The 24432-nt window shown below is 40.7% G+C and overlaps 1 protein-coding gene and 1 pseudogene across 3 annotated transcripts in view; one reads left to right on the top strand and one right to left on the bottom strand.

Moving 5' to 3' along the window:
• Positions 1 to 24432, top strand: part of LOC131686692 (dual specificity protein phosphatase Mpk3) — a 102875-nt gene that overhangs the window by 70624 nt on the left and 7819 nt on the right. For 2 of the 3 annotated variants that reach the window (XR_009305172.1, XM_058970587.1), the window contains exons 3-4: positions 2966 to 3074; positions 4222 to 4314. Coding sequence is in view for 2 of the 3 variants with exons in the window: in XM_058970587.1 (XP_058826570.1) it covers positions 2966 to 3074; positions 4222 to 4314 (202 nt within the window). In the remaining variant the exon portion in view is untranslated. The remainder of the gene's footprint in view (positions 1 to 2965; positions 3075 to 4221; positions 4315 to 24432) is intronic. The other variant, XM_058970589.1, reaches the window with a different exon arrangement.
• Positions 5541 to 7093, bottom strand: LOC131686693 (ribosome biogenesis protein BOP1 homolog; annotated as a pseudogene).

The raw sequence follows: 24432 nt of genomic DNA, 5'->3' as shown, positions 1-24432 counted from the left end.
GTGTAGCCAGCCCATCTCGGATTGGAACCAGGCCGAAGGGATTCATTTAACGGAGATCTAGCGCTAGAACACTAGGCGCACGACCAGACAACATATTTAATGTCGCCATAGCCGTCACCGCAAGCGCAGAGAATGCTCTCTATGACCCCAATACGTAAGCATTACACGTATAACGCTTGGACGTGATCCGAGATACCACCCGAAGCAAGTCACGACCTTCCTCCTTCCTTTTTAACCAATTGATGCTTTTGGGATTGTTAAACGTCTATTATCCCACGAAATTTGCCAATTTTCGAGGGTCCTCTGACAATAAAGACAGAAAAGTTCGTTGAAGTGCCTCTTTTCTCACTACCCGGGCTAGAGCAATGCGTAATAACTCAAACTAATATTTGTATCAGGTAATCGGGAACGATTTTAACATAAAGAATCTAGGAACTCCCATATTTTTTCCAGGAAAAACAAGGAGTGCTTTCCGTGCTCCATCGAACGAAGCGCTACTTGGGACTGTAACGATGTGGATATGGTCGTAGGAAAATATAAAACCATACGTTTTGTGGGGAGAACTCTTAGCGCGAGTATCTTTGCTGTCAGATAAATTTGTGTCTGTGAAGAACAATTATTACGTTTATATACATTATTATAATTTAATCGGGAACGTCTATCATTTGAATGTGAATCTACGTGGGATGCTGTTGTCGCCGATAAAGGATTCTTAGTTCCGTGTATTTCGATCAAAGGTTGAATTGTCTACAAAACGTAAGTCGCAGCTACCAGATGAAAGACTGTTTCTCTCGTTAATCCGTTGACGAACCGGTGCCAATAACCGCGTTTTTCAGTTTTCATCAAGTTTTTCATTTGCTTATCCAACATCGCATATATTCAGCACAATTTGGGCGATCCGACGTTCAAAAAGTCCTCATAGGACCTTTTTGCATATCTGAGAACTCCCTGCCCACAACGGAGTGTGAAACCGTCCATGGTTGTTCGCGCCGGGTATTTGTTTCGCCTGACCTTTAATCACAGTGTAGGAAAACAAGCCAGTCAAAACGTTGTACACTTCCACCGGAGGTATTTCTTATTTTGATTCGATTGTATCGGATATACTGGACGCGTAATACATATAACTGTTGTTAATTTAAAACTGTTAACGCAACTAATATAATTTATATGTGGGATATGTCGACGGTTAATTCGGAGTCTCACCACAGATCAAAAAAAAATCTTGATCCTTTCCGCATCTTCTACACCGTGCCTTGTTTCTACAATGGGCCCATTGTTTGCAACGACGGCAGTTCATGCCCAACGGTACAAAACGGCGAACAAGTAGACAAGCCCCTTTCAAAAGAACAAATTTTAGAGGAACAAATCCGGCTCGGAAAGGCTCGAAATGAGGCTGATGGAAAATAAGTTTTCTTATACTCCTCGATTTTTGCTGAACCCAATTGCTTGCATGCCATAATTTTCACTGTCTGAAGCACAGGGATCTAGAAGGAGCCACCCCCTATTTCGCAATTAAGACCCTTCTCGGACAACACACCATCAATCTCTACTTCCCGGGCGGGTACGTAGACAAAATTCTTCTTCGTACACGGTCGTGTGTTGTTTAGTTAGATCACGCGATATATCGATGATATTAAATGGTTTGTCTTTGGTGCGGAAGTAGACCATCCAGGGGCCGGTTGTATTAGATATAATTTGTATCGAAAATTAGACTTATCGGCATTCTCTTTGCAATCGGAGAAATATTCAAATCGACCTCCTCTAAGCCTGAAAAGATGTCGGTGGTCAGAGATACCTTCCCATTAGTCAACACTATCATGGGGGCTTCAGAACCCGCGAAAGAAGCTTTTATAGCAAGGAAGAGAAAATAAATGCAATGAAATATAAAATAATGGAGTTGATAGTTGGTACTAAGCTGTGGAACATTTTCGCTGAGCCGTCGAACATGCAGCCCTGTTAACAAAGGGTGTTTCCAAATAGCCACCAGATATTATCAGGGAATTTTCATTTTCACTTACACACGCAATATCTGAACTTTCGTTAAGACGGGGAGAAATCACTTCGAATCTTACTACCCACTCGGGAAAAAGGTGTTCCGCCGGCCCTGTTCGTCTGCGTAAACATTGATGTGAACCTACCGACTTGCAATCGCAGGTTTGCATCGCTAGCTACGATTACCCACCAGATTTTTCTCGAATTTCCAGTATACGAGAAAAAAATCCTATTGCACCACGTGCCTCCAGTAGTCCAGTTCCCCAGTATCTTACCACGATTTTGAAGTTTTGTGAAAAATTTAAAGGCTTATGTGATAATAACACGTGGCCAACCGGCATTGATTTACATAATTCTGAACGCAATTTAACCAAGAATAATGACACTTGCAAAAACCTCACCGGATCTTTCGCATCCATCACCATCAACCCACGCCATTCAGCTCCGTCTAACTCCAGTCCCTACGTGACGCCGTATTCCTCCCCCGTATCTTACATTAAACAAGCACCCGCATGCTGGCGAACGTTCGCCGCACTCACACTTTCATCCAGAAAGAAATGAATGAAAAGCTCCGAAGGGGATTCTCTCCTACCCACTCAAGTCCCGTTCCCTCGGGGAGGGGAGAGGAACAAAATCCCACCACGCGCTCATTTTCCAGAACGAAATCCACCCGCCGCCTTCTTCGATCTACTATAGTCAATTTCTTCCCTTCACGAAAACCATGCCAACCAACCACTCAACATTTTGTTCTCACTCTTTGACTTTCTCTTTCACATGACCTGCTGCCTCCTGCCCTGCGGTTGCGGCGCCTACCCGTGTTACCCGTGCCTGTGTGTGTCATCGTGAACGTGCGTGAAACGTGAAACGAAAACCCGCTGCTGACTACGATGTGGTGCCAACAACACACAACAATGAAAAAACTGCCGCCCACGGCTGCCCTATACACTGCTACTACTGGCAACCGATCGCGTAGGCGGCTATGCGAACTTTCGGCAGTCGTTTCCGGAATGGTGCGAGGATGAAGTCATAAACGCTAACCTGCAGTCGGGATGTGCCGCTACCGAACAACTGATGGGATTGAGGTAAGAAACCTTAGTTTAGCTAAGCATAGCGAAAGCAGACGCTTAGATGGTTCGCTGTGCGCGCTGTGCTGTTTTTTCCGTACCCGGTTTTTCGATTAAGTTTGTAAAGTTCGTTTAGAACGGTTATGATAGTTTTTTGGTGTTGAAAAAAGTGCAATAAAATTAGTATAACTAGTGAGTAGGAGAAAAATGTAGCCCCGCAATGAAACCAACTGGACTAGGTGGTTGTTGTGCGTTGCTGGTTGCTCGCAATGGAGCCCGCGTTGTTATTTGTTCAACCGATTATGTGGCAGAAGAACCCGAAGGAAACGCCTGCGGGCAGGCTTTTCAACAAACGGTACGATTTTTGGAAGGTTTCACATTTCTGTTGTGTATTTGAACAGAAAAAAATGTTTAGCATATTTTCGTCGAGTCAAATTTCTCTCACCCACACGGTTCTCCTTTAATGCAAGTGCTTGAACCCCGAATAACGATATATAAATTTGAGGGAAATGGTCGGACGTATCGATAAAAATCAATGGCTTCACGGAATCTCAGATCAGTGGACAAAAAAAACTCGTGTTTCCCTCTCAGTTCGCCCACTGTTGGAACGAATTCAAGGACACGCGAAGGTCCTGTCGAAGTATTGAGTGCAATAGAGACACGTGTCAAAATTGGCAAATAAAAGCTCACCGTGCCAATGCATTTCACTCGACGCCTTTTAAAGTTTTTTTTTGTTTTTCATAAAACCAGCTAATGGTGTGACTGTTCCAGTTTTTGGAATCTAGAAGAGGCGAACATAATGTCAATTTTCATAGAGAGACATTTTATTTGATTTTGATTGTTTGCCATTTAGGTTTTTCCTTCAGAGAATCCAAAACTGTGAAGTGAAACTGATAAATTGATTGATTATTCTCTCAAACATTAAATTACAAAATAAGAGATCACCACAGAAACACGTTCTAAAATACCAGACCAGATTCAATCGGTTAATATAACAGTTCTACGGCAACGTTGCTCAGAGATAGTTCCTATTTGATTTCAAATTAATCCGCATCCTTTTGATCAATCCGATGTGTGTACGTGTGTTCGCGTGTTGACAGTTTTCACCATGATTCGATTACTGCACTCCTTTTGACATCATTAACTCTTCTTTTTTCAATTCAAGAGCCGACGGCCACTCTGGAAGCGGTCCGGTGCAACACCATCGGAAGCTGATCCGGAGATCGGTTGGCGCTGCGCTGCCGCTGTTCGCATATCCGTAAGCTATAATCCGGCCGTTTGTTTTAAGTAGTTGGATTTTGTTGTTTTTCAGTATAGTGGCTTTCAAGCTTGTATTATCCGCTGCATTGAAATTTTGAAACTTTCGTTTAGCTCCGGGTAGTTTCATTTTGGAGGAGCCATGTGTTTTTTAATGAAATTTGATACGTAGAAAATATATCTGTATAAACCATGACGCTACAGATGTACTAGACTTCGAATGTTGATATACTTGTTTCAATCTATCGTGTAATGTTACTTAAACTTTTGATTTACGTAATATTGACAGAGTGTCTGTTTATTTTTTAGCTACCGGCTTTCGTTTTATACCGATTTCATTTCACGTTGCCGTACGTTTTTGAACCCCGTTTCACCGATTCAAGTGCAAATTTTGGCATTCATTTTAAAACCGATTTTTCTGACTAATAGTGAGATGGGACTAAGAAGGCGTGGGTAAAATTACTTGCAATCGATGGTCGTCATTCACGAGCATTGCTCGGAATTAGTACGTCATGATTTAATTTGAAAATTTATGACAACATCGGAAATATAGCGTGCAAAATCGTAGCAGGCACTGCCATGGTACCACCGGAAAAATTTTCATTGTACTTATACCAGTGATTTCAATTGGACGCGATATTTTTCGTTTCCGATGCAAAAAAATAATTCTGATTCAAAGATGTGTTCAGTTGTATCCTTCTTAGCTATACGCTGCGAGCCCCAGATTTTTTCGACTACGTGATGCTTCGAAACCTTCAGGTGAGCTGTACAAACCGGACTTTGTCCCGGTTGTTATCACTAACAAATATTCTAATTTCAAACTCAGACACGCAGGAAAGGTTTTCATCACACTATTCAATAATTTGACCCTTCCAAAATAATGCTGCCTACGGGAACTCGGAAAGTACAGGGAAAAATGGAAACAGTGAACCCCAAAATCCAAAATTGTTGATCTTTTGTTGCAGGTTTCTTTTGGAGAGGCAGTGAGACAATGCTCTAGCAGACGGTACATTCTTGGAATCGCCGGTGCACTGATAGAATATATTCGTATATCGCTACGAATTAGTTTCGTACTGACAATTTTCATAAAATACACGAATTTTTCGTACATATTATGAATCATGCGTAGTTCCATTGAATCACTTATTTTTTATTACGAGTTTTTCGTGAAATCCACGAAACGACTTTCGTTGGCTTATTACAAAACGGCTTCATTAGGCAAACGAATTGTTCACTGTTATTTACGAAAAACTTAATAATATTTACGAGCACCTTTCGTCAAACAGTCAACGTCAAAAGAGCTTCAATAGAGGTAGAATATGGGCTCCTTGTTGTTATACGTCGCAGGATCTCACCGGATGGAACAACACACACTGAATCAGCCCCTTGCTCTTCGGAAATGGCAACTGTGGCCGTCGTTTGGACAACTGATGAATCAATACTGAACGATTGGTAGGTTCCAGCATGACAGCGGGAAGTAATCCCCCGCCCGTGCCCCGTAACCTGTTTAATGTTCTTGAAATGATTGATAACAATACGGACGTCGTATTTCCGTTCATCTTCCGAAACTTCCATCCACTGGACGGCAGTGACGATACGTTAATTGTCAACTATTTCGGATTTTGGTACCTCCGCCAGCAAATCGTCTGTTTTTCGATTGATTGAATTATCGCCAACATTAGGCTTTCCCGATGCCACTGCTACTAACTGTTCGGGCACCAGGACACCACGAGCGAACGATGTCCCTCGTTTGAATAGTTTGAAGGGACGTTCTGTCGAGGCTTCCCATACTGAAAAGAGAACGATAGGAATTGATAGCTGAGACCCGATTAAAGCAAACACGTTTACTTTTGACCGTCTGATCGTCTTAGCCAGTTACCAGTTATTCTCCTTTCGGCACAATGCTAATGGAACGAATAAATTCTGCAGCGTTGGGAACGGTTACAAATCCCTCGGAGATGGAAGTTTTGGAATTAGATATTACAACAAACAGTAACCCGAGTTTATTTACCACGAATACACAAATACAGATCCAAGCACCGTAAGAACCGTTCCCGACTGTATTTGCTGAATTAGGGAATTTCTCGGAGCGAATTGTACTTTTGAGGGATATAATGCAATTTTCTTTTCCACGGTTCTTCCCCGTGACTGTTCCATTCGGCCAGTTTTCGTTCGTTAAATAAATATTCCAGTTGTGGATTGTAGGACTCAGCATGTCCCGGTAGCGGTCTCTTAGTAGCGACAACATGATCATGAATGCGACGCATTTCTTCCTTGATCGGTGTCCCAAACCATGTAGAACTTAGGGCCTTTGTTCAAAGCGACTTGCTTTTCTACCTCGGCACGTGTTTTAATCCAACCCATCTTTCAGCTTCTCCGATTTACTTGGCAAAAATGAACGCTTTTGATCCGTAATATTACGAATGTGCATCTTTTCTGCTTCTGATGCGAACCACTCAATTCAGGGCTGCAAAAACTAATATTAGAAAATTCTCTAACGAGCGATAATTTAAAAATTAACCTGATAATCGTCGTACTGATCATCCGGATTTCTCCCAGACATAATACGCTTCATGAGCCGAACGTCTTCGTCACTCAGCACAATATTTTGACCAGTTTGTGGATTCTTAACTGTTCGCCAAAAGTTCGGATCTTCCATCTTTTTCAGGAAATAATCGATGGAATCAGTCTCTGGCAGTTTGGTCAATTTGTTTGTATCTTAATCGTATCCAACGTGTGTACCAGTGCATCGGAATAAGTTCCATAGTGTTCTTTATATCCTTCTCGTCCGATGTATCTCCAGCAGCATACTCGTCCTGGTTCTTGAAGGCGATTTTTTTCTGGGAAGACACCTACACCGTTGAAATCCGGATAAATTGGCTTAATTTGCTCGCCTGGTCACTTTACTTTCAACCTATGTGCAACTTATCTCGTCTGATTTATAAAAATCGCTGGCACTTTCCTGGCCTGCGGATTTCGTTGTCTTTAGACTCGATTTGGGACCGGTCTCATTTTCCGTCTCCAATTCCAATAAGGTGAACACCTTCCGTTTCCCCGCAAACCAAAAATTACTGAACGCACGTACAAACGACTATCAAAAATATCTCGCGTTTTCCTGATCCTCTTTCGCTTCCAGTTGATCCAGAATCCGGAGCAATACGGATTTAGTTGAGCCATCGCGAACTGCTCGTTGGTTTTGTATGAAGAAGTTTGAGTTTTTCTCTACCGGAACATTGTCAAAATAATATGATATTAAATACGACAACTTTCCTAAGATGAACGAATGAATTCATGCAACCAACGAAATCGTTCGTAATATACACAACCGTTTATTAGAATAAACGAAGCATTTTGTTTCATTCACGAAAAATAATGTTATCAACGATAACATTCGTGCAGTGTACATTAAATGTGTAAAATTTACGAAATTCACCAAGCGGCCATTCTTGTTCCTGAAATGAACGAAACCTACTGTTTACAATGCACTACAATACTTCGTTGCAGAAAACGACGAATGAATTCGTGCATTTCATGATCGATTTCATTATATTTACGAATACGAGTAAAAACCGATAGTAACCAAAAAATAACAGATCGCGACAAGGCGAAAAGAAATTACGAATACCACGATGAAACTGCTGATATCATGTCACATTACTCCACGTGTCAAATTTGAAAGTAAGCTCTAGAATAAAATATCACGATAAGATAAACAGAAATTACAAAAATCGTTGCTAAGATCCTGAAATTATAATCATAAATCACACAACTCGTGACAAATATAGCAAAAATTGTCTCTAAGATCCTGAAATTATGAACATAAATAAAATTGAATCATGACCAAAATATTACGACAACATGACCAGAAATTATGAAAACCATGACAAAGTTCCTGCAGTCATGCACATAAATCATATTACTCGTTAATGAAATATTCAAAATCGTGACCAGGATCCTAAAATTAAGAGCATGAATCACTTTACTCATGACTGAAATCTCACGATAACGTGATTAGAAATTACGAAAATCGCGACAAAGATCATGAAATCATGAACATAGATCCCGCTACCATGGCATAAAAATCGGATAGTAAACTCATGAATAAAATAGCACGGTAACGTGATACGAAATCACAAAAATCGGTAATTAGCTCCGGAAATCATCAAAATCGCTTGACTGTCGGATGTGTATTCCCAAATTATGAACAAGACTGATAACAAAATCTGATCATGTCCAGCGAACAACAGTAACCCAACCAAACATTTGAATGTAACACCATGTATATAGCCGGGACGATCTAGTTTTGTGGAAACACAAATTGTTTCATGGATACGAGGTTTATTATTCATAATTTCAGGAACTTGGTCACGGTTTTCGTAAATCGTTCAGTTCACGAAATAGCGATCATTTTTTCATGGATTTATGATCGGATTTTTTCCGTGTAGGCACTACTTCAATGGGGGTTGTACTCATGCTCTTTTTATTTTGTGTTAATCGTTCATGTTTTTTCCATTGATGCTTTTTCTTGTTTGCTGTCCAACCTTCTCGGTATATCTGACCTGCAAAGATCTGCTGCAAATGTCGTCATCTGTTGAGACATGCGCCTATCCAGAGAGGTCGACCATAATGATTTACATCTCTTTACAACCACCTTCGCAGGGTTTCTTATCCTTCTTGGCGTTAGTCGTTCCTATTTATTTGCTAGCTGCTGCTGAGAATTTTTCGGCGGCGGTATTCCTCCCGATACCGATGACCATTTTCGCGGGCCATTTAGCTGTCAGTCACTCCGATGAAGAGATCATCGGCAATAAATAATAATAACGATATCTTGATTTTCTCTGACATCATGCTTTTTCCTTAGATAACTTTGCTAGTCCGCTGACCGACCTTTGCTGTGAAGCTAATCTACTCACAACTAGTGCTAATATCGAAACATGCCGAAACATGAACCGATCCAGAGATGCCGACCAACACCCCTTACCAGCCACCTTCGCGAGGTTTCTTCCTTGTTTTTTTCAACGACTTGTTTCCAGAGTGACCGAACTCGAATGACACGGCTCGCTGTATAATTTCATCCCTGAACAGGAAGTTTATAATATTTTGAAAGTAATTCAAAACCCCCATGGGAGGGGTTTGAACCCCTAAAACCCTCCCTTTGCGCACGGGTCTGCATCGCATGTCTGCATCAATCCATCCACCGATTACAAACGAGTCTCCGGTCTGATTTTTTCCCATCCCATCCGTTATACGAATCAGATTAATCTGCTTCGTCGGAAAGCCATACACAAGTATTATCTGAGTCGAAAGTAGCCATAGCCGCCGTCTATTCTGTGCTCAAACGTTTCACGGAACGTTTGCTTGTTCGCTTGAAGCTGCATTTGAAAGCGGTATAGTGGCTCAGAATATGCGCCAGGTCGTCATGAGTGCTTTCAAAACGCATCCTTAACTTCCAGGCGCGGATGTAGCCAACAACCTCCGAGCTGTTCGCAGTACACAAAAAAAATCCATCCATAAATTCGTGAAAATAAGATCACGATTTCGTAAACAGAAGAATTTACGAAAATCGTGACCAAGTTTCTAAAATTATGAAAATTAAATCTCGTATTCATGAAACTGTACGTGTTTCCAAAAAACTAGCTCGCGCCCAATATAAACAAGGCGTTACATTCGAATGTTTGGTGGGGTTACTGTGGTTGTTCCCTGAACATGCTTAGTTTTTGTTGTGATCCTTGTTCATAATTTGGGAATACATAACCGACAGTTGAACGATGTTCGTGATTGCAGGATTACCGTGATATTGTATTCATGATTTTTGATATATATATTTTTAATCACGAATAATATGATTTATATTTATGATTTCAGGATCTTTGTTACGATTATCATAATTTCTATACATGTTATCGTGCTATTTTAGTCACGAGTAGAGCGATTTATGTTTATGAATCAGGATCTTAGTCACAATTTTAATTATTTTAATCACGTGTTATGTGATTTATATTCATGGTTTCAGATTCTTAGTCACGAATTTCGTAATTTGTATTCACGTTATCGTGCTATTTTAGTCACGAGCAGGGCGATTTATGTTCATGAATCAGAATCTTAATCACGATTTTCGCAATTTACTTGCACATTGTCTTGATATTTTATTCTAGAGCTTACTCTTTGAATTACGTAGAGTGATGTGATTCATGTCCATTACATCAGCAGATTTTATTGTGATATTCGTAATTTCTCTTCGCCTTATCGCAATCTGGTTATTTATATTTTTTTACTCGGAGTATCGTGACAATATGAACAGGGACATAAAACTGTTACTGATTAGTGGGATCTTGTTTTATGAACTATATCAGGAACACGATTTGTGGCTCTATAATGTATTTTTGGTGCTCAGCACAGTTTTCTTTTTCTGTTGAGACATCACAATGAACTTTCATGAATGAAAAACTGCTTGTGTTTCTGGTTGCTAGCAGCTCGACATGTAGGACATTTCAATGAATAGTGTATGAAACAAAAATGATTCTACGAAAAATGCTCCAAAATTTGTGAAAAATTCATTACCATGTTGCATGAAATTAAACACCATAAGGGATATCTTCTGAATATCACAAGTGTTGAACCGTATGCTGAGTACAATAACAACGAAGTTTAGTAGCTATGCTATTTTATAAGATTTCTACGTAGGCCGACAGGTTTTGGGCCTGCTCGTTGGAAATAATGGAAGGAAATAAATTTAGCCTGCAAAAGCTAAATAACCCCAACTATTCAAGTTGGCGTTTCAAGGTGGAGCTGCTCCTTATCCGTGAAGATCTCTGGCGATTCATCGAGCCAGGAGTAAAACCAGCGACGGAAGCTGAAGCCATTTGAAATGCTGGGGATGCTAAGGCAAGGGCCACTGTTGGTTTACTCATAGACAACAAGCAACACGGGCTTATCCGGACATCGAAGACGGCGAAAGAAGCTTGGGTAGCGCTCAAGAATCATCATCAGAAAGCGAGTCTAACATCGAAGGTGTCGCTGCTGAAACGTATTTACGATAAACGGTACACAGAAGGTGAAGATATGGCGGAACACCTGTTCGTCATGGAGTAGTTGTTCACTCAACTTGAAAACTCCGGCCAAGAATTGGCAGCAAATCTCATGGTCGCGATGATCTTGAGAAGCCTCCCCAGTTCTTTCGATACTCTCACCACTGCCCTCGAAAGCCGTTCAGACGAAGACCTCACACTGGAGTTGGTCAAGAGAAAGTTGCTTGATGAAGCAGCAAAGCGACAAGGACCGGAGAATGATTCGGTACTTAAAGTTGGGCATGACAGGAAGAATAGGAAAACTTTGATATGTCATTACTGTAAAAGAGCAAGACATAAACAGAAAGATTGCAGACAGTTTATACGAGATACGCCGAAGGAATCTAAAGCTGAGAAACCATCGCAGCGAAAAGCGGAGACAGTATCATTTGCATTTGTAACTGGAGGACTGAAAAGCGCGGACGAAACCAAACCCTGGGTTGTGGATTCGGGTGCAACAAGCCACATAGTTGCTGAGCGAAAATTCTTCAATAAGCTGTACGAAAGCGACGTTAAATTTGTAAAACTAGCTGATGGTAAACTAGCGAAGGTAAAAGGTGAGGGTCCTGTAGAGATCACATGCTCCAATGAAACCGGCGAACGACGAACAATGAAGCTGAGTGTTACTTTATTCGCACCTAGTTTGGCAATGAATCTACTATCGGTGTCAGGACTAACTCACAAAAAAGCAACGGTGATTTTCGAATCAAGCGGATGTCGGATCAAGAGCGGTAATATTACCATGGCAATTGCGAAGCAAAATCATGGCCTCTACTATTTAGAACGAAGCCATACTGACGGCGCAATGTGAACACGATTCGAACTGCGGACATGTTTGGCATAGAAGGTTAGGACACCGAGACATGAATGCGATAACAAAGATGCAGAAAGAAAAATTGGTTAACGGTTTGGAAATTTCAAAGTGCGGCGATGTTGAACCAATGTTGTCTTAAAAGTAAAAGTTCGAGAACACCTTTCCCGAACGAATCGAAATCGAAGACGAATGCGAGAATGGATCTGATCCACACGGATGTATGTGGACCGATAAAGGTACCATCGGTAAGCGGATACAGGCATTTTTTGACAATCATCGATGATTATTCGCGTTATTGTACGCAATATTTGCTAAAAGAGAAATCTGAGGTGCCAGATAAAATCAAGGAGAACGTAGCATTAGCAAAAACGTTGTTTGGTTGTAAGCCAAAAATAATTCTGTTTACAATTCGATCCCAAATTCTTCAGATCACATTTTCGGATGATACCAATCTAGTTCCGACCACACCAAGAGGATCTGAACGAGTTACGAAGGGAGTTCCGCCGGAACGATATCAAGAGGTTACCAGCTTAATGAAGCATTCAACAGACGAACCTCGAATGAAATGATGCGAAGTTCAGAGAGAGCTACTTGGCAGTTAGCGATGGAGGAGGAGATTAAGTCACTTACTGAAAACCAAACGTGGGAACTGGTTAAGTTACCACCCGGAAGAAAAGTAGTTGGTTTCAAATAGATGTTCAAAAATAAGGAAGATGAGACAGGTAACGTTGTGCGATACAAGGCGAGATTAGTTGTACAAGGCTTCACGCAACAATACGGCACAGACTTCGACGAGGTTTTCGCTCCAGTTGCACGCCAAGCGACCCTACGAACGATATTAACTATTGCAAATCGTGACGGGATGATAGCAAAGCATATGGATATTAAAACCGCTTACCTATATGCTAATCTAGACGAAGAACTATACATGAAGCAACCTCCTGGTTTCGCAAAAGACGAGACAATGGTGTATCGCCTAAAAAGAAGCATCTACGGGCTCAAGCAATCTGCAAGGGTGTGGAACCAAAGAATTGACAGCTTCTTTAAACAAATGGGCTTCCGGAAAACAACGGCGGATTCGTGCCTGTACCTGAGGGAACGAGAAGGAAAATTTACGTTTATCCTGATTTATGTAGATGATATGGCCATTTTTTGCAAATCCAAACAGGAGTTTCTCAAGATTGAAACTATGTTGAAGAAAGAGTTCAAGATATCCAGCCTCGGCGAGTTGCGGTATTTTTTGGGAATTCACATTAAAAATGTGCTCGGACACTACACGTTGAGTCAGGTGGGTTACATCGAGAAGCTTATTGCCCGGTTTGGACATGAGAACGCAAAACCTTCAAAAATTCCCCTTGACCCGGCTTGTATATAACAAAAGGAGGAGAAGACATTACCTACAGACTCGTCGTACCGCAGTTTAGAAAGTCGTAACTATTATACTAGAAAGCATGAACTAGTTCTGAAATATATGACTACTATTTGATGACCTTATGAACTATTCCTCATCCACGGATATTGGATCGTAATTTTATTCATGTATACGTGAACTGATTCATGATTTTTAGCGAAATAGTCACAATTTGCCATTCATGCTCGTGAAATAATTCACAAATTCATAAAATAATTTTTATGTATTCGTGAACTAGTTCATAATTCCTAGTATAATAGTCACGACTTACCATTGGAGCTCGTGAAATAGTTCACCAAATCGCAAAGCCCTTATTATATATGAACGTTCTAGCATGCGTCAAAACGAACACTGCCTCTGTGCTGGTATCCCGAGCAGAATCTGACAACAAATTGAAAACTAAACTTGATGTTGTAATGTTCGGCAAATGATTGTCATTTTGGTCGTTTCAACGATCAAAAGATCAAAATGAAGATCAGCAAAATTGTCCTGTGACATCAAACAGAAAACTAATTCTGCTATCAGTGAGAGTAAATTGAAAGCTCGTTGAGATGTTGATTTTTTTTTTGATAACAAAATATGTATTCACTTTGCTGTTTCACCAAAAAAATATAAACATGGAAAATTCTTCTAATAAACAAGGATAGCAAAATGAGATCATAATTTGATGTCATAATTAAAAAAAAATCTAAAACTGATAGCAAAATAAGATTTCAATTTGATGCTATTATCAAAATATGATTTCTACTTGTTGTAATTTTGATGTTCGACTTTGCTCGGGATGTGTAACAGTTTCTACGGCGAATGGTAGCGTCTACGTCATCGATACCCTGTTTTATAGGCTGTCTCTGTTCACTACCACTAGCAGTTTTGACGCATGCTAGGACCTTCCTTAGATGTACCCAATCGAAAAATATTATTCATGTATCCGTAAACTGTTTCATGATTTCTAGCGACTGGCCATTCGTGCTCGTGAAATAGTTCACAAAATCATGAACTCTTATTCATGGAAACGTAAATAGGTTCATGATTCCTAGTATTATACACACCTGACCATGCGTGCCCGTGAAATAGGTCACAAAATCATAAAATATTGTTCATGTGTTCGTGAATGTACTCGTAGTATGTACTATCAATACGATCACGAATTATTTTGAATGCTTGTGATATTTAGAAGACAGCCGCAATCATTGTATATTTCATGCAACTTTCCATATGGTATTGAAATTTTCACGTGAACCATTTCACAAAATTTGGGCTTTTTCGTGAAATATATAGTTGTCCAGCTTCTAGCAATAGGTGCGAACAGCAGATATAAGAAAACTATTAGGTCCTCGAACATCATTATTCGTTTGATAAGATTTAATGTGATGTCCGGACAGAAAACGAAAACTGTGCTAAGCACCAAAAATATATTATAGAGCCACAAATCGTGTTCGAGATGTAGTTCACAGAACAAGATACACTTTTATGATCTAATTCATATTGCCACGTTACTCCGAGTAAAAAGTTCGATAGTGATTTAATATGAATATGAGTCACATTACACCACGTGTAAAATTCAAAAGTGAGCTCATGAACAAGATATCACGACAGCGTGCATATAAATTACGAAAATCGTGACGAAGATGCTGAAATCATGAACATAAATTACACTACTCATGTCTAAAATATCAAAAATCGTGACTATGAACCTGAAATTATGAACACAAATCACTCTACTTGTGACTGAAACATCACGATAACGTGAATAGAAATTACAGAAATTGTGACTGAGATACTGAAATCATGAATATAAGTCACACTACTCGTGCTACTCTGCCAGAAAAATACGATATTAAACTCACGAATAAAATATGACGGTAACGTGATGAAAAATTCGGAAAATTCCAAAATCATTAACATCGTTCACATTTTCGTTGATATACTTTATACGATCCATTATGAACAAGAATTATCACAAAAATTAAACATGTCCAGGGAACAACCACACATTGAATGCATGGCCATGTACATTTTTGCGTGAACTAGTTTTTTTTTGAAAACACACTTAGTTTCACGAATACGAGGTTTGTTATCCAAAATTTCAGCAATTTTGTCAATCGTTTAGTTCATGAAATCGTGATTTTTTGTCCATGAATTTATGGACGAATTTTTTTTACGTGCAACCTTCAATAGTGCGTCATTCGATGTCCTGAAAATAACTCTCTTTAATGGCCAGTTGAATATGTTTATAGATTCTACACGATGATTTTGACACCCTGTTGTAAACTGTTGTTGCATGTAATGCAGATAATTTTCTATGTTTGATTGGTAACCATCCATGGCAATTTGTTGACGCATGCTAGTAATCAACGACGTCTATTAACGAAGGAGTAGCAAAACCATAGTATTATCAACTACAATTTTTTTGAATTTGTTATTGAGTTCAACCGGTTCACGGTTACTATCATTTGTACAGCATTTGTGTATGACCTACATAGTAATATGGTGTAACTTAAGGTTTTCCCGACAAGCTTCAGCAGCACGTGACTCGGACTTAGCAGGGTCGGCGCGCTACACGGACAATTTTTTTTCCCAAAATCGTGAATAAAGTGCCATGAATTCTGGAACAATCACGTTTATACGTTACGAAAACAGGACCATGAACAAAAATCATGTGTTTTTTAATTTTGCTCAATTTCCTTCAGTAACACTCGCATAACGCTTTTATTAGTGAAAACACTTGTTTTTATTTTGTGAACTTCAGTCACAGTTTTCGCCATGTCACTACCAAATCGATTTTCTGTACGTGAACTTGTTCACAACTTTATGAATATTATTCATCAAACCAAAGGTTAACTCATGATGTTGTTCATAGATTTAGGAACATTAGTTCACTAAATCAAAACATTCTGGATATTTTCTCGTGAACTAGTTCATAGATTTAGGAACATTAGTTCACTAAATCAAAACATTCTGGATATTTTCTCGTGAACTAGTTCACGAAATTCGAAGTTTTATTCGTGAATCCCTTCAGTCCTCGTGAACTAATTCATGATTCCTAACATATTAGTCACGATTAAATATCCGCGCTCGTGAAATAGTTCGTGTCCGTGAAATAAATTACAAAATTATAAAATATTTTTATTTATGCGTGAACTGGTTCATGAATCCTAGTATAATAGTCACGACTTACCATTCATGCTTCAAATTGAAAAGTAGTATACTATATCAGGATAACGTGAACCGAAATTACAAAAATCGTGACTAAGATCCTGAGATCATGAACACGAATCACTCTACTCATCACTAAAATATGACAATAACGTGAATAGATATTACGAAATGCACGACAATGATCCTGAAGTCATGAACGTAAATACGCCAGTCTCGCGAATAAACTCCTGAAATCATGAACATCGTTAGACTTTCGGCTGTGTATTCCCAAATTATGAACAAGAATCATAACAAAAACTAAACATGTCTAGGGAACAACAACAGGACCCCCAACAAACATTTGAATGTAACGCCATGTATATATTCGGGGTGAACTAGTTTTTAGAAACACAAATAGTTTCATGAATATGAGGTTCATTATTCACAATTTCAGGAATTTGGTCACGATTTTCGTAAATCGTTCAGTTCACGAAATCATAATCTTTTGTTCATGAATTTAGGGACGGATTTTTTTTCCGTGTACTGGGCAAACTGGAGAGATTTCGCGGATCTGTTGGTATATAAAACACTCAACATTCTGAAAGTCTGTAAGTTTATTGTATGGTGGTGTGTGATATTTCGCGTATCACTGGTGGGTTCACTGTTGGCAGCTAGATGGACTGGCGAGCGCTCGCTGATCGGTTTGGTTCCGAAATTGCGATAAACTTCCTGCAAGATGGCAATGACTGTTCCTTGGGTGTAGGGTTCAATGTTGGGGTGATGGGTAAAATGGCGGTCCCAGAAAGGCGTTCTGGGTGAGGCTTCCAACAGGCGCTTCCTTCGTTGGCGAGATCGGTTGGCGATGGACGAGACCGACTTTTGCCAGACCGAGAAAGGTGGCTCTCCTTGGTAATTAGGGCCTTTACCCGAGACCAGAGTACTGAAGACTGCTCCTTTACGGTTAGACGTAGGTGATCGTCAAGTCACCTAGGCGGATGCGTGTGCGGTGTGTCTCAGGGAGTTCGCAAACTTCCTAAATTATAGTAGGTATCAAAACGGTCCTGTGAGTGGAGAGCAATCCCAGAATTACTGGATGGATTAGGGAATTCGAATCTGATTACCTGAATGGCGTTAATGTTCGGTCGCTCTGTTTAACTCACTAACTGACTGAACTGAAACACCTCTTAAGCATTCGCTCGTCTGTATGAAAGTGGCCGGCGACGACTATTTGATGGCGGTTCTTGCACTGTTTCCGATGATTTGACCCTGGTAGGGCTGCTGACGATCTCCACTGGGCCTTGGTGGCAGTGAGTCCCAGCGGTGTTGTTGTGTATTTGCAATGTATATAGTATTTGTTTTTGGTTCATTATTATACCTACAAAAATTTATATTGATTTCTGTAACGTTTGATTACAATTGTATCGATCTTTGCTTCAATGGTGCTATTTTTGCTTTCGCAATCACTAGCGTGACATACCAGTTGTTTGGCTCATAGTTAGGAATCCCTCAATGGGTGATAAAAGATCAAATTTGGTGAAAAATCGTGACACACACACATTTTCAAATCTTAAACGTTACGAAGTTTTTTGAACTTTTCCTTATTTTGGTTATGTTTGTCTCTAAACTGCGTTATCTCAATACCATGCTACTTATCTCCAATCTGTTAGATTCATTGGAAAGCTGGGAAAATTTTCTAGTGGGTTGAGTACTTGTACCTTTCATTTAATGCAAGTAGTTAGAACCAAATAAATTTGAAGGGGTTGTTTTCATTGGTATTATCTGTGATTTTCTTAGAAAAAATATTTACAATTCACCAAACTATGCCGCTAAAAGGTCTCTACAATCTGTTCTTTTGCGCTTCGTTCCTATCTCTTCTTGTTTCGCCCCAATTACCATTTAAACACAAATTGATTGTTTCTAAAGCAACAATTTCGAATCCACTGCGATATCTTGAACTTAAGCATAGTAGCCATGGAAACCGAGGGTCTGCCCCAAAGGGAAAAAGAGCGTGTCCGGATAAGAATAAGAAGAGTGGCAGATTTGACAAACGCAAAACAGATTCAAGATAATCTGCATAAGGTGTATGCATGTGTGTACAATAATATTTTTGGTGGCAAACGCTTTGAGAGGCTGAAAGCACTAGTTTCTATATTCAAAAAATTGTTTTAATTAATTTCGTTTTTATTAATCTCTTTTTTGGGAAGTGAATCAGTATTTACGCAATGTCGATCTTGCCAATCGTAAAACCAAAACTCTCGCTTTACGTATGCCTATACCTTATCTGGTATCATCTTGGGTTTTCACGTCATTTGCAGTTTGACAAGACCATAATTTGATGTTGGAACGGTCTATCCCTGAGAATGATCATAGGAAGAGCAATCCCTCGATGGAAACAGCAAATTCATCGTTCCTGTTTGTTTATAAACAACATGTATTTTCCTGAAGAACTGGCAAATGTGACAACAATTGAGCCGGTCTGTATTTCTCGTATTTTTCTGGGATCTCGATAGAGATTGTGTCCTAAAGTTTTTGGAAGTGAAAAGCGACGTCATACTGGTTTTTTTTCAACGCGGAGAAAATTTTCATTAAAATCAACGTAGAGTACGAAAAAAGGCCGTCAGAGTCGGAAAAGAAAAAAGACTGAGATATTGGGAGTGAAGACAAGTAAAGGAGGATAAAGATGCCGCCCGGTGACCCGGGAGGCGGGTGAAAGCCGAACGGGTAGTACCCAAAAACAATCTACACATACAAGGACACGGATAGCGGACCATACCGAGTACTAATGGAGCTCACGGACAACAACGATGATTTCCATCGTTGTTCATAAATAAACTGTCAGAATGTGATTAACATTAAGCAACTTGATCGTAGGAAGCAGATTATACTTACGAAAATAGCATACACAGCCAATCAGCTGCAGGAGGATAAATCACTGAAACAGCAAAACTACACAGCATATATCCCTAAGCATTTTCTCACGGTATCGGGAGTGATATTTGAAAGAAAACGACAAAATAACATAAAAATCATTCTGTCGAGAGCCAACCTCATGATGATGGAAGCCAAGGAAGCATACCCGATCTATACGGAGAACTAGTACTATTGAGGAGTACAATTGAGGAATACCCAATGTTACCAGAGACGTATGCTGAAGTGAGCTCGAACATACCGACACCTAAACCACAGACAAACGAAGCACGAGAAGCCCAAACTACAAGCGAACATCAGAAAAAGTCAGCACCGGAGCAAAGTGACCTACCTACACTGAAACTAAAAAACGGAAAAATCAGCCAGAGGATAATGGAGTAGCACTATTCAATCGCTATAGAATGAACGAGTTAAGCCAGATGAAGCAAAAACAGTAGAGCCACAGCAAGGATTGGAAAATACAGAGATAGAGATAACCGAAGATCGCTCACAGGTAAGCCAGTCAGTTGTCAAAAATCAAAAACGAGGTGATACGAGTGTTAATACAAGAAAAATATCAAATAGCATTAATATCGGAATGTTGGACCAATAACGAGTTTGAGAATAGTAAATAAATAATACCAAACTACAACAATTATTACAGATCACGAGAAGATGGCTATGGAGGAGCAATGATAATCCTACACAGATCATTGCAAAGCAGAGGCATCAAGCTGAAAAGTTCGAAGAACATACAAGCACTCGGAAGATATGTGACAAACTTGGAACTAGCAGTAGTTTCCATCTACACACCCCCAGGAGCTAGTGTCGTTGAATTTAAGGAAGGTATGCAGGAGATCATAAGAGAGCTGAGCGCAGTCAAAAACTACATAATCGGTGGGGACATGAACGCACACAGTAGACTGTGGGATGAGCATCATGCGGATTACAAAGGAAAAGCACTATTCGAAATAATAACAAACGAGGACTTTATCCTTCTGAACGATAGACAACCAACATATATCAAAGCAGAGCTGAACAAACGACCGTCGACCATAGACTTAGTACTATGCTCCCCAACAATCTTTCAACAAATTAAAATGCAGATCTTGGGATACGGGATCGGGAGAATACAAATGGCAATAAAAACAAACCTCGAGAAGAATGTGAGGAACACAGAGGATAAAATTATTAACAAAAAGAAACTGCTAGAGGAATACGAGAGTTAGATATGACAACAGTCAGCAGCTTGAAAGAATTGCAGAACGAGACAAAAAATATCATCAAGAAATGTAAACAGAAAAACAGATATCAGCCCAAATACTGGTGGAGCACTGACGTAGAGGAGGCATGGAAAAGTAAGATCGTGGCTAGAAAAAGTTCAATCGCACAGGTGGACTCTACGACCTAATCGATTTGAAAAAAGAGAATGTATATTTAACAACAAAAAAGCAGCTTATGACGAAGAATTTTCAAGAATTCGCAGCAACTGTCGATCCTGACACAAGTTCCAAAATCTTGTGGCAAAGGATCGGAAAAAGAAGAATGAACAGCAATAAAACGGTCCTCCAGGATCAGCAAGAAGCTACACAATTCTTAGAAAAACATTTCCCGCGAGGAGAAGAATACCCAGATCATCAGCTGGTACCAATAACAGAAGACATTTTGGATACATGCAAGTGGAACCAAATTCTAGACCACGGGGAAAAAAATCAGCACCGGACACAGATGGAATAACATATGAAATGCTTCGGAATATATAAAACCGGACATACGAGATATGCTTATTTCTGAACTGAACAAAATGTGGAAGACAGGACGAATAGATCAGTCACTGAACATGATTAAGGTAGTGCCGGTACTAAAACCTGGTCGAGACCCAGAAGTTATTGATAATCTGATGCTAATGCTCAACTGCCTAAAGGGCGAACACGAAATTATTGCGACACATTCAACAGGGCATAACTTTTTTACCATTGGGTAAAAATCAACCAAATTTTGCACACTTTCTCGTTGATGTGTATTGTTTACATGCTGTCAAACTCGAAGTCGTGTTTTTCGATTCAACGAGAATATGGAGGTGAACCAACGCGAGTCGAGGAAACAAATTCTTTCCAAACACCTGGAATTTCCTGACCTGTCGCACCGGCAGTTGGGAAAAATGTTGAACATTCACCATTCAACCGTCTCCAGAGTGTTGAAGCGGTTCCAGGAGCGGTTGACGTTGGACCACGGCAAAGGAGCTGGAAGAAAACCGGGACCGGAGAGCAAAAAGACGGAGGGAAAGGTGAAGCGGATGATTAAAGCAAATCTCAACGTCTCGAGCCGTGATTTGGATAAAAAGATCGGCATGTCGCAGAGCTACGTCCAGAATGCAAAGAAAGAGAGCTGGACTACATACATACAAGGTACAGAACTTCCCAAACCGCGATGAGCGGCAACAATCGACGGCTAAAACTCGGGCACGGAAGCTCTACGAGAAGATGCTGACAAAATATGGCTGCTGTGTGATGGACGACAAAACTTATATAAAAGCCGATTTTAAGCAAATTCCGGGGTTGGAGTTTTTCACCGGCAAGAGCAAGTTCTATGTGGACGACAAATTTAAGAAGAAGAAAATGTCGAAGTTCGCCTCCAAATATCTCATTTGGCAGGCCATCTGCTCTTGCGGACTGAGGAGTGAGCCTTTCGTGACAAAGGGCACAGTAAATGGCGAGATCTACAAATCTGAGCACCTCGAGAAGCGCCTTTTGCCGTTCTTGCAGCAGCACGACGAATCTCCGCTATTTTGGTCAGATTTGGCATCATGCCACTATTCTAAAAGTGTCCTGGAGTGGTATGAGGCCAATTCTGTCCATTTTATTCCAAAGGACATGAATCCACCAAACTGTCCGGAGCTACGCCCGGTGGAGCAGTACTGGGCAATGATGAAGCGGGAACTTCGGAAGAGCAAGATGAAAGTTAAAGACGAGAAGGACATGTTAAGAAAATGGAAAAAACTGAGAAACTGGTACCGGATGACACTGTAAAGACTTTGATGGAGGGCATCAAGCGAAAATGCATAACTCTCCGAGCTCTCGATCGAAGCAGTTCGTTTTCTGGTGCTGTGCATAAAGTGAACAAGAATAAATTGTCAGTGAAGGTCAACCATTGTTCGAGGCAGTCTTTGTTCGCCGGTGCCCAGGCTGGTGAAGTGAATACCAGAATAGCCGGAATCGCCGCTATATAAGCTAAGTATTTTTTTTTCTTTCATTTCCCTTTCCCCGATCGGTCTCTACTTCTGCCCTTTCCCCTGAATATAAGTTTCATCTCTCGTTTACACCACGTGTTATCCTCGTGCCTAAATGGCCGAGGGCGAAGTAACATTGGATGGGAATGATATTCCCATGGATATACCGGATAAACCCGAAATTACTCCCTCCCCTGATTCCCCCAGTCCTCCCCGTATTAAAACATACCCAGCCAGTTCGACTGGACCCTGGGTGGTGTATTTCCGGCCCAACACGAAATCGCCCAATATTCTAGAAATCTCACGGGAGCTGACTGCCAACTACCCGTCCGTGGCTCAGATAACACGTGTTCGAGCTAATAAGATACGCGTTATAGTAAATGACCTCGACCAGGCAAACCAGATTGCTCGCAGCGAGCGTTTTACGAAGCAATTCAAAGTGTATGTGCCTTGTAGAGTTGTGGAGATCGATGGGGTCGTCGCCGAACCGGGTCTAAAGTGCGAAGACCTGTTGAAGTACGGGGTTGGCTGCTTTAAGGACCCTTCACTTCAAAAGGTGAAAATTCTGGAATGCAAGCAATTGTATTCCGCAAAAACTGAAGATGATAAGACAACTTATTCTCCGTCAGACTCGATTCGGGTGACTTTCTCCGGATCTGCTCTTCCCAACTATGTCCTCCTGGATAAGGTTCGCCTACCTGTTCGCCTATTTGTACCGCGGGTAATGAACTGCAGCAATTGCAAGCAACTGGGCCACACAGCCACTTATTGTGGCAATAAAAAACGGTGCGGCAAATGCGAGGGAGAGCATGAGGATGACGCTTGCGGTGGAGAAACTGAGAAGTGTATTTACTGCGGGGGCCCTCCGCATGCTCTTAAGTCATGCCCGGCGTACAAGCAGCGCGGGGATAAAATTAAGCGCTCCCTTAAGGATCGCTCGAGGCACTCTTATGCAGAAATGCTAAAGAATGCTTCGCCATCTGTCGCTTCCGAAAATTCCTTTGCTCTTTTGGCTGGCGTTGAGCAAGAATCTGACGACCCACAAGAGGGAACATCATTGGTTAACCCAGGGGAATCCAGGAAGAGGAGAAATCCAGCCTCCCCTACATTGCCTCGTAAGGGTGCCAAGGTGTCGTCCACTCAGAGTGCGCCAACCGCAATCAATAAATCCAACGGAAGTGATGCACAAAAGCCGAAGCAATTTGCTCCAGGACTTGGAAATATTAATTCTAACAAGGAGTACCCACCACTTCCAGGGACATCCAAAACCCCAAGTGTCCCCTTTTTTCAAACAGATACTCAGTCCAGTAGCGGACTAATGAAATTTTCTGACATAGTGGACTTAATTTTCACAGCTTTCAATGTTACTGATCCTCTTAAAAGCCTTCTGATACGTTTTCTCCCTATAGTGCAAACATTTTTGAAGCAGTTGACTACTAAATGGCCCCTCCTTGCAGCGATCGTATCCTTCGATGGCTAAGTCATCGAACGAGGTCACCGATTCGATCACTGTTCTACAGTGGAACAGCAGAAGTATCCTCCCGAAAATCGAT

Source organism: Topomyia yanbarensis, chromosome 3 (assembly GCF_030247195.1).
Source record: "Topomyia yanbarensis strain Yona2022 chromosome 3, ASM3024719v1, whole genome shotgun sequence".
NCBI lineage: Eukaryota > Metazoa > Arthropoda > Insecta > Diptera > Culicidae > Topomyia > Topomyia yanbarensis.
The sequence above is the reverse complement of the archived record's forward strand: the minus strand, read 5'-3'. Positions and strand labels throughout refer to the sequence as shown.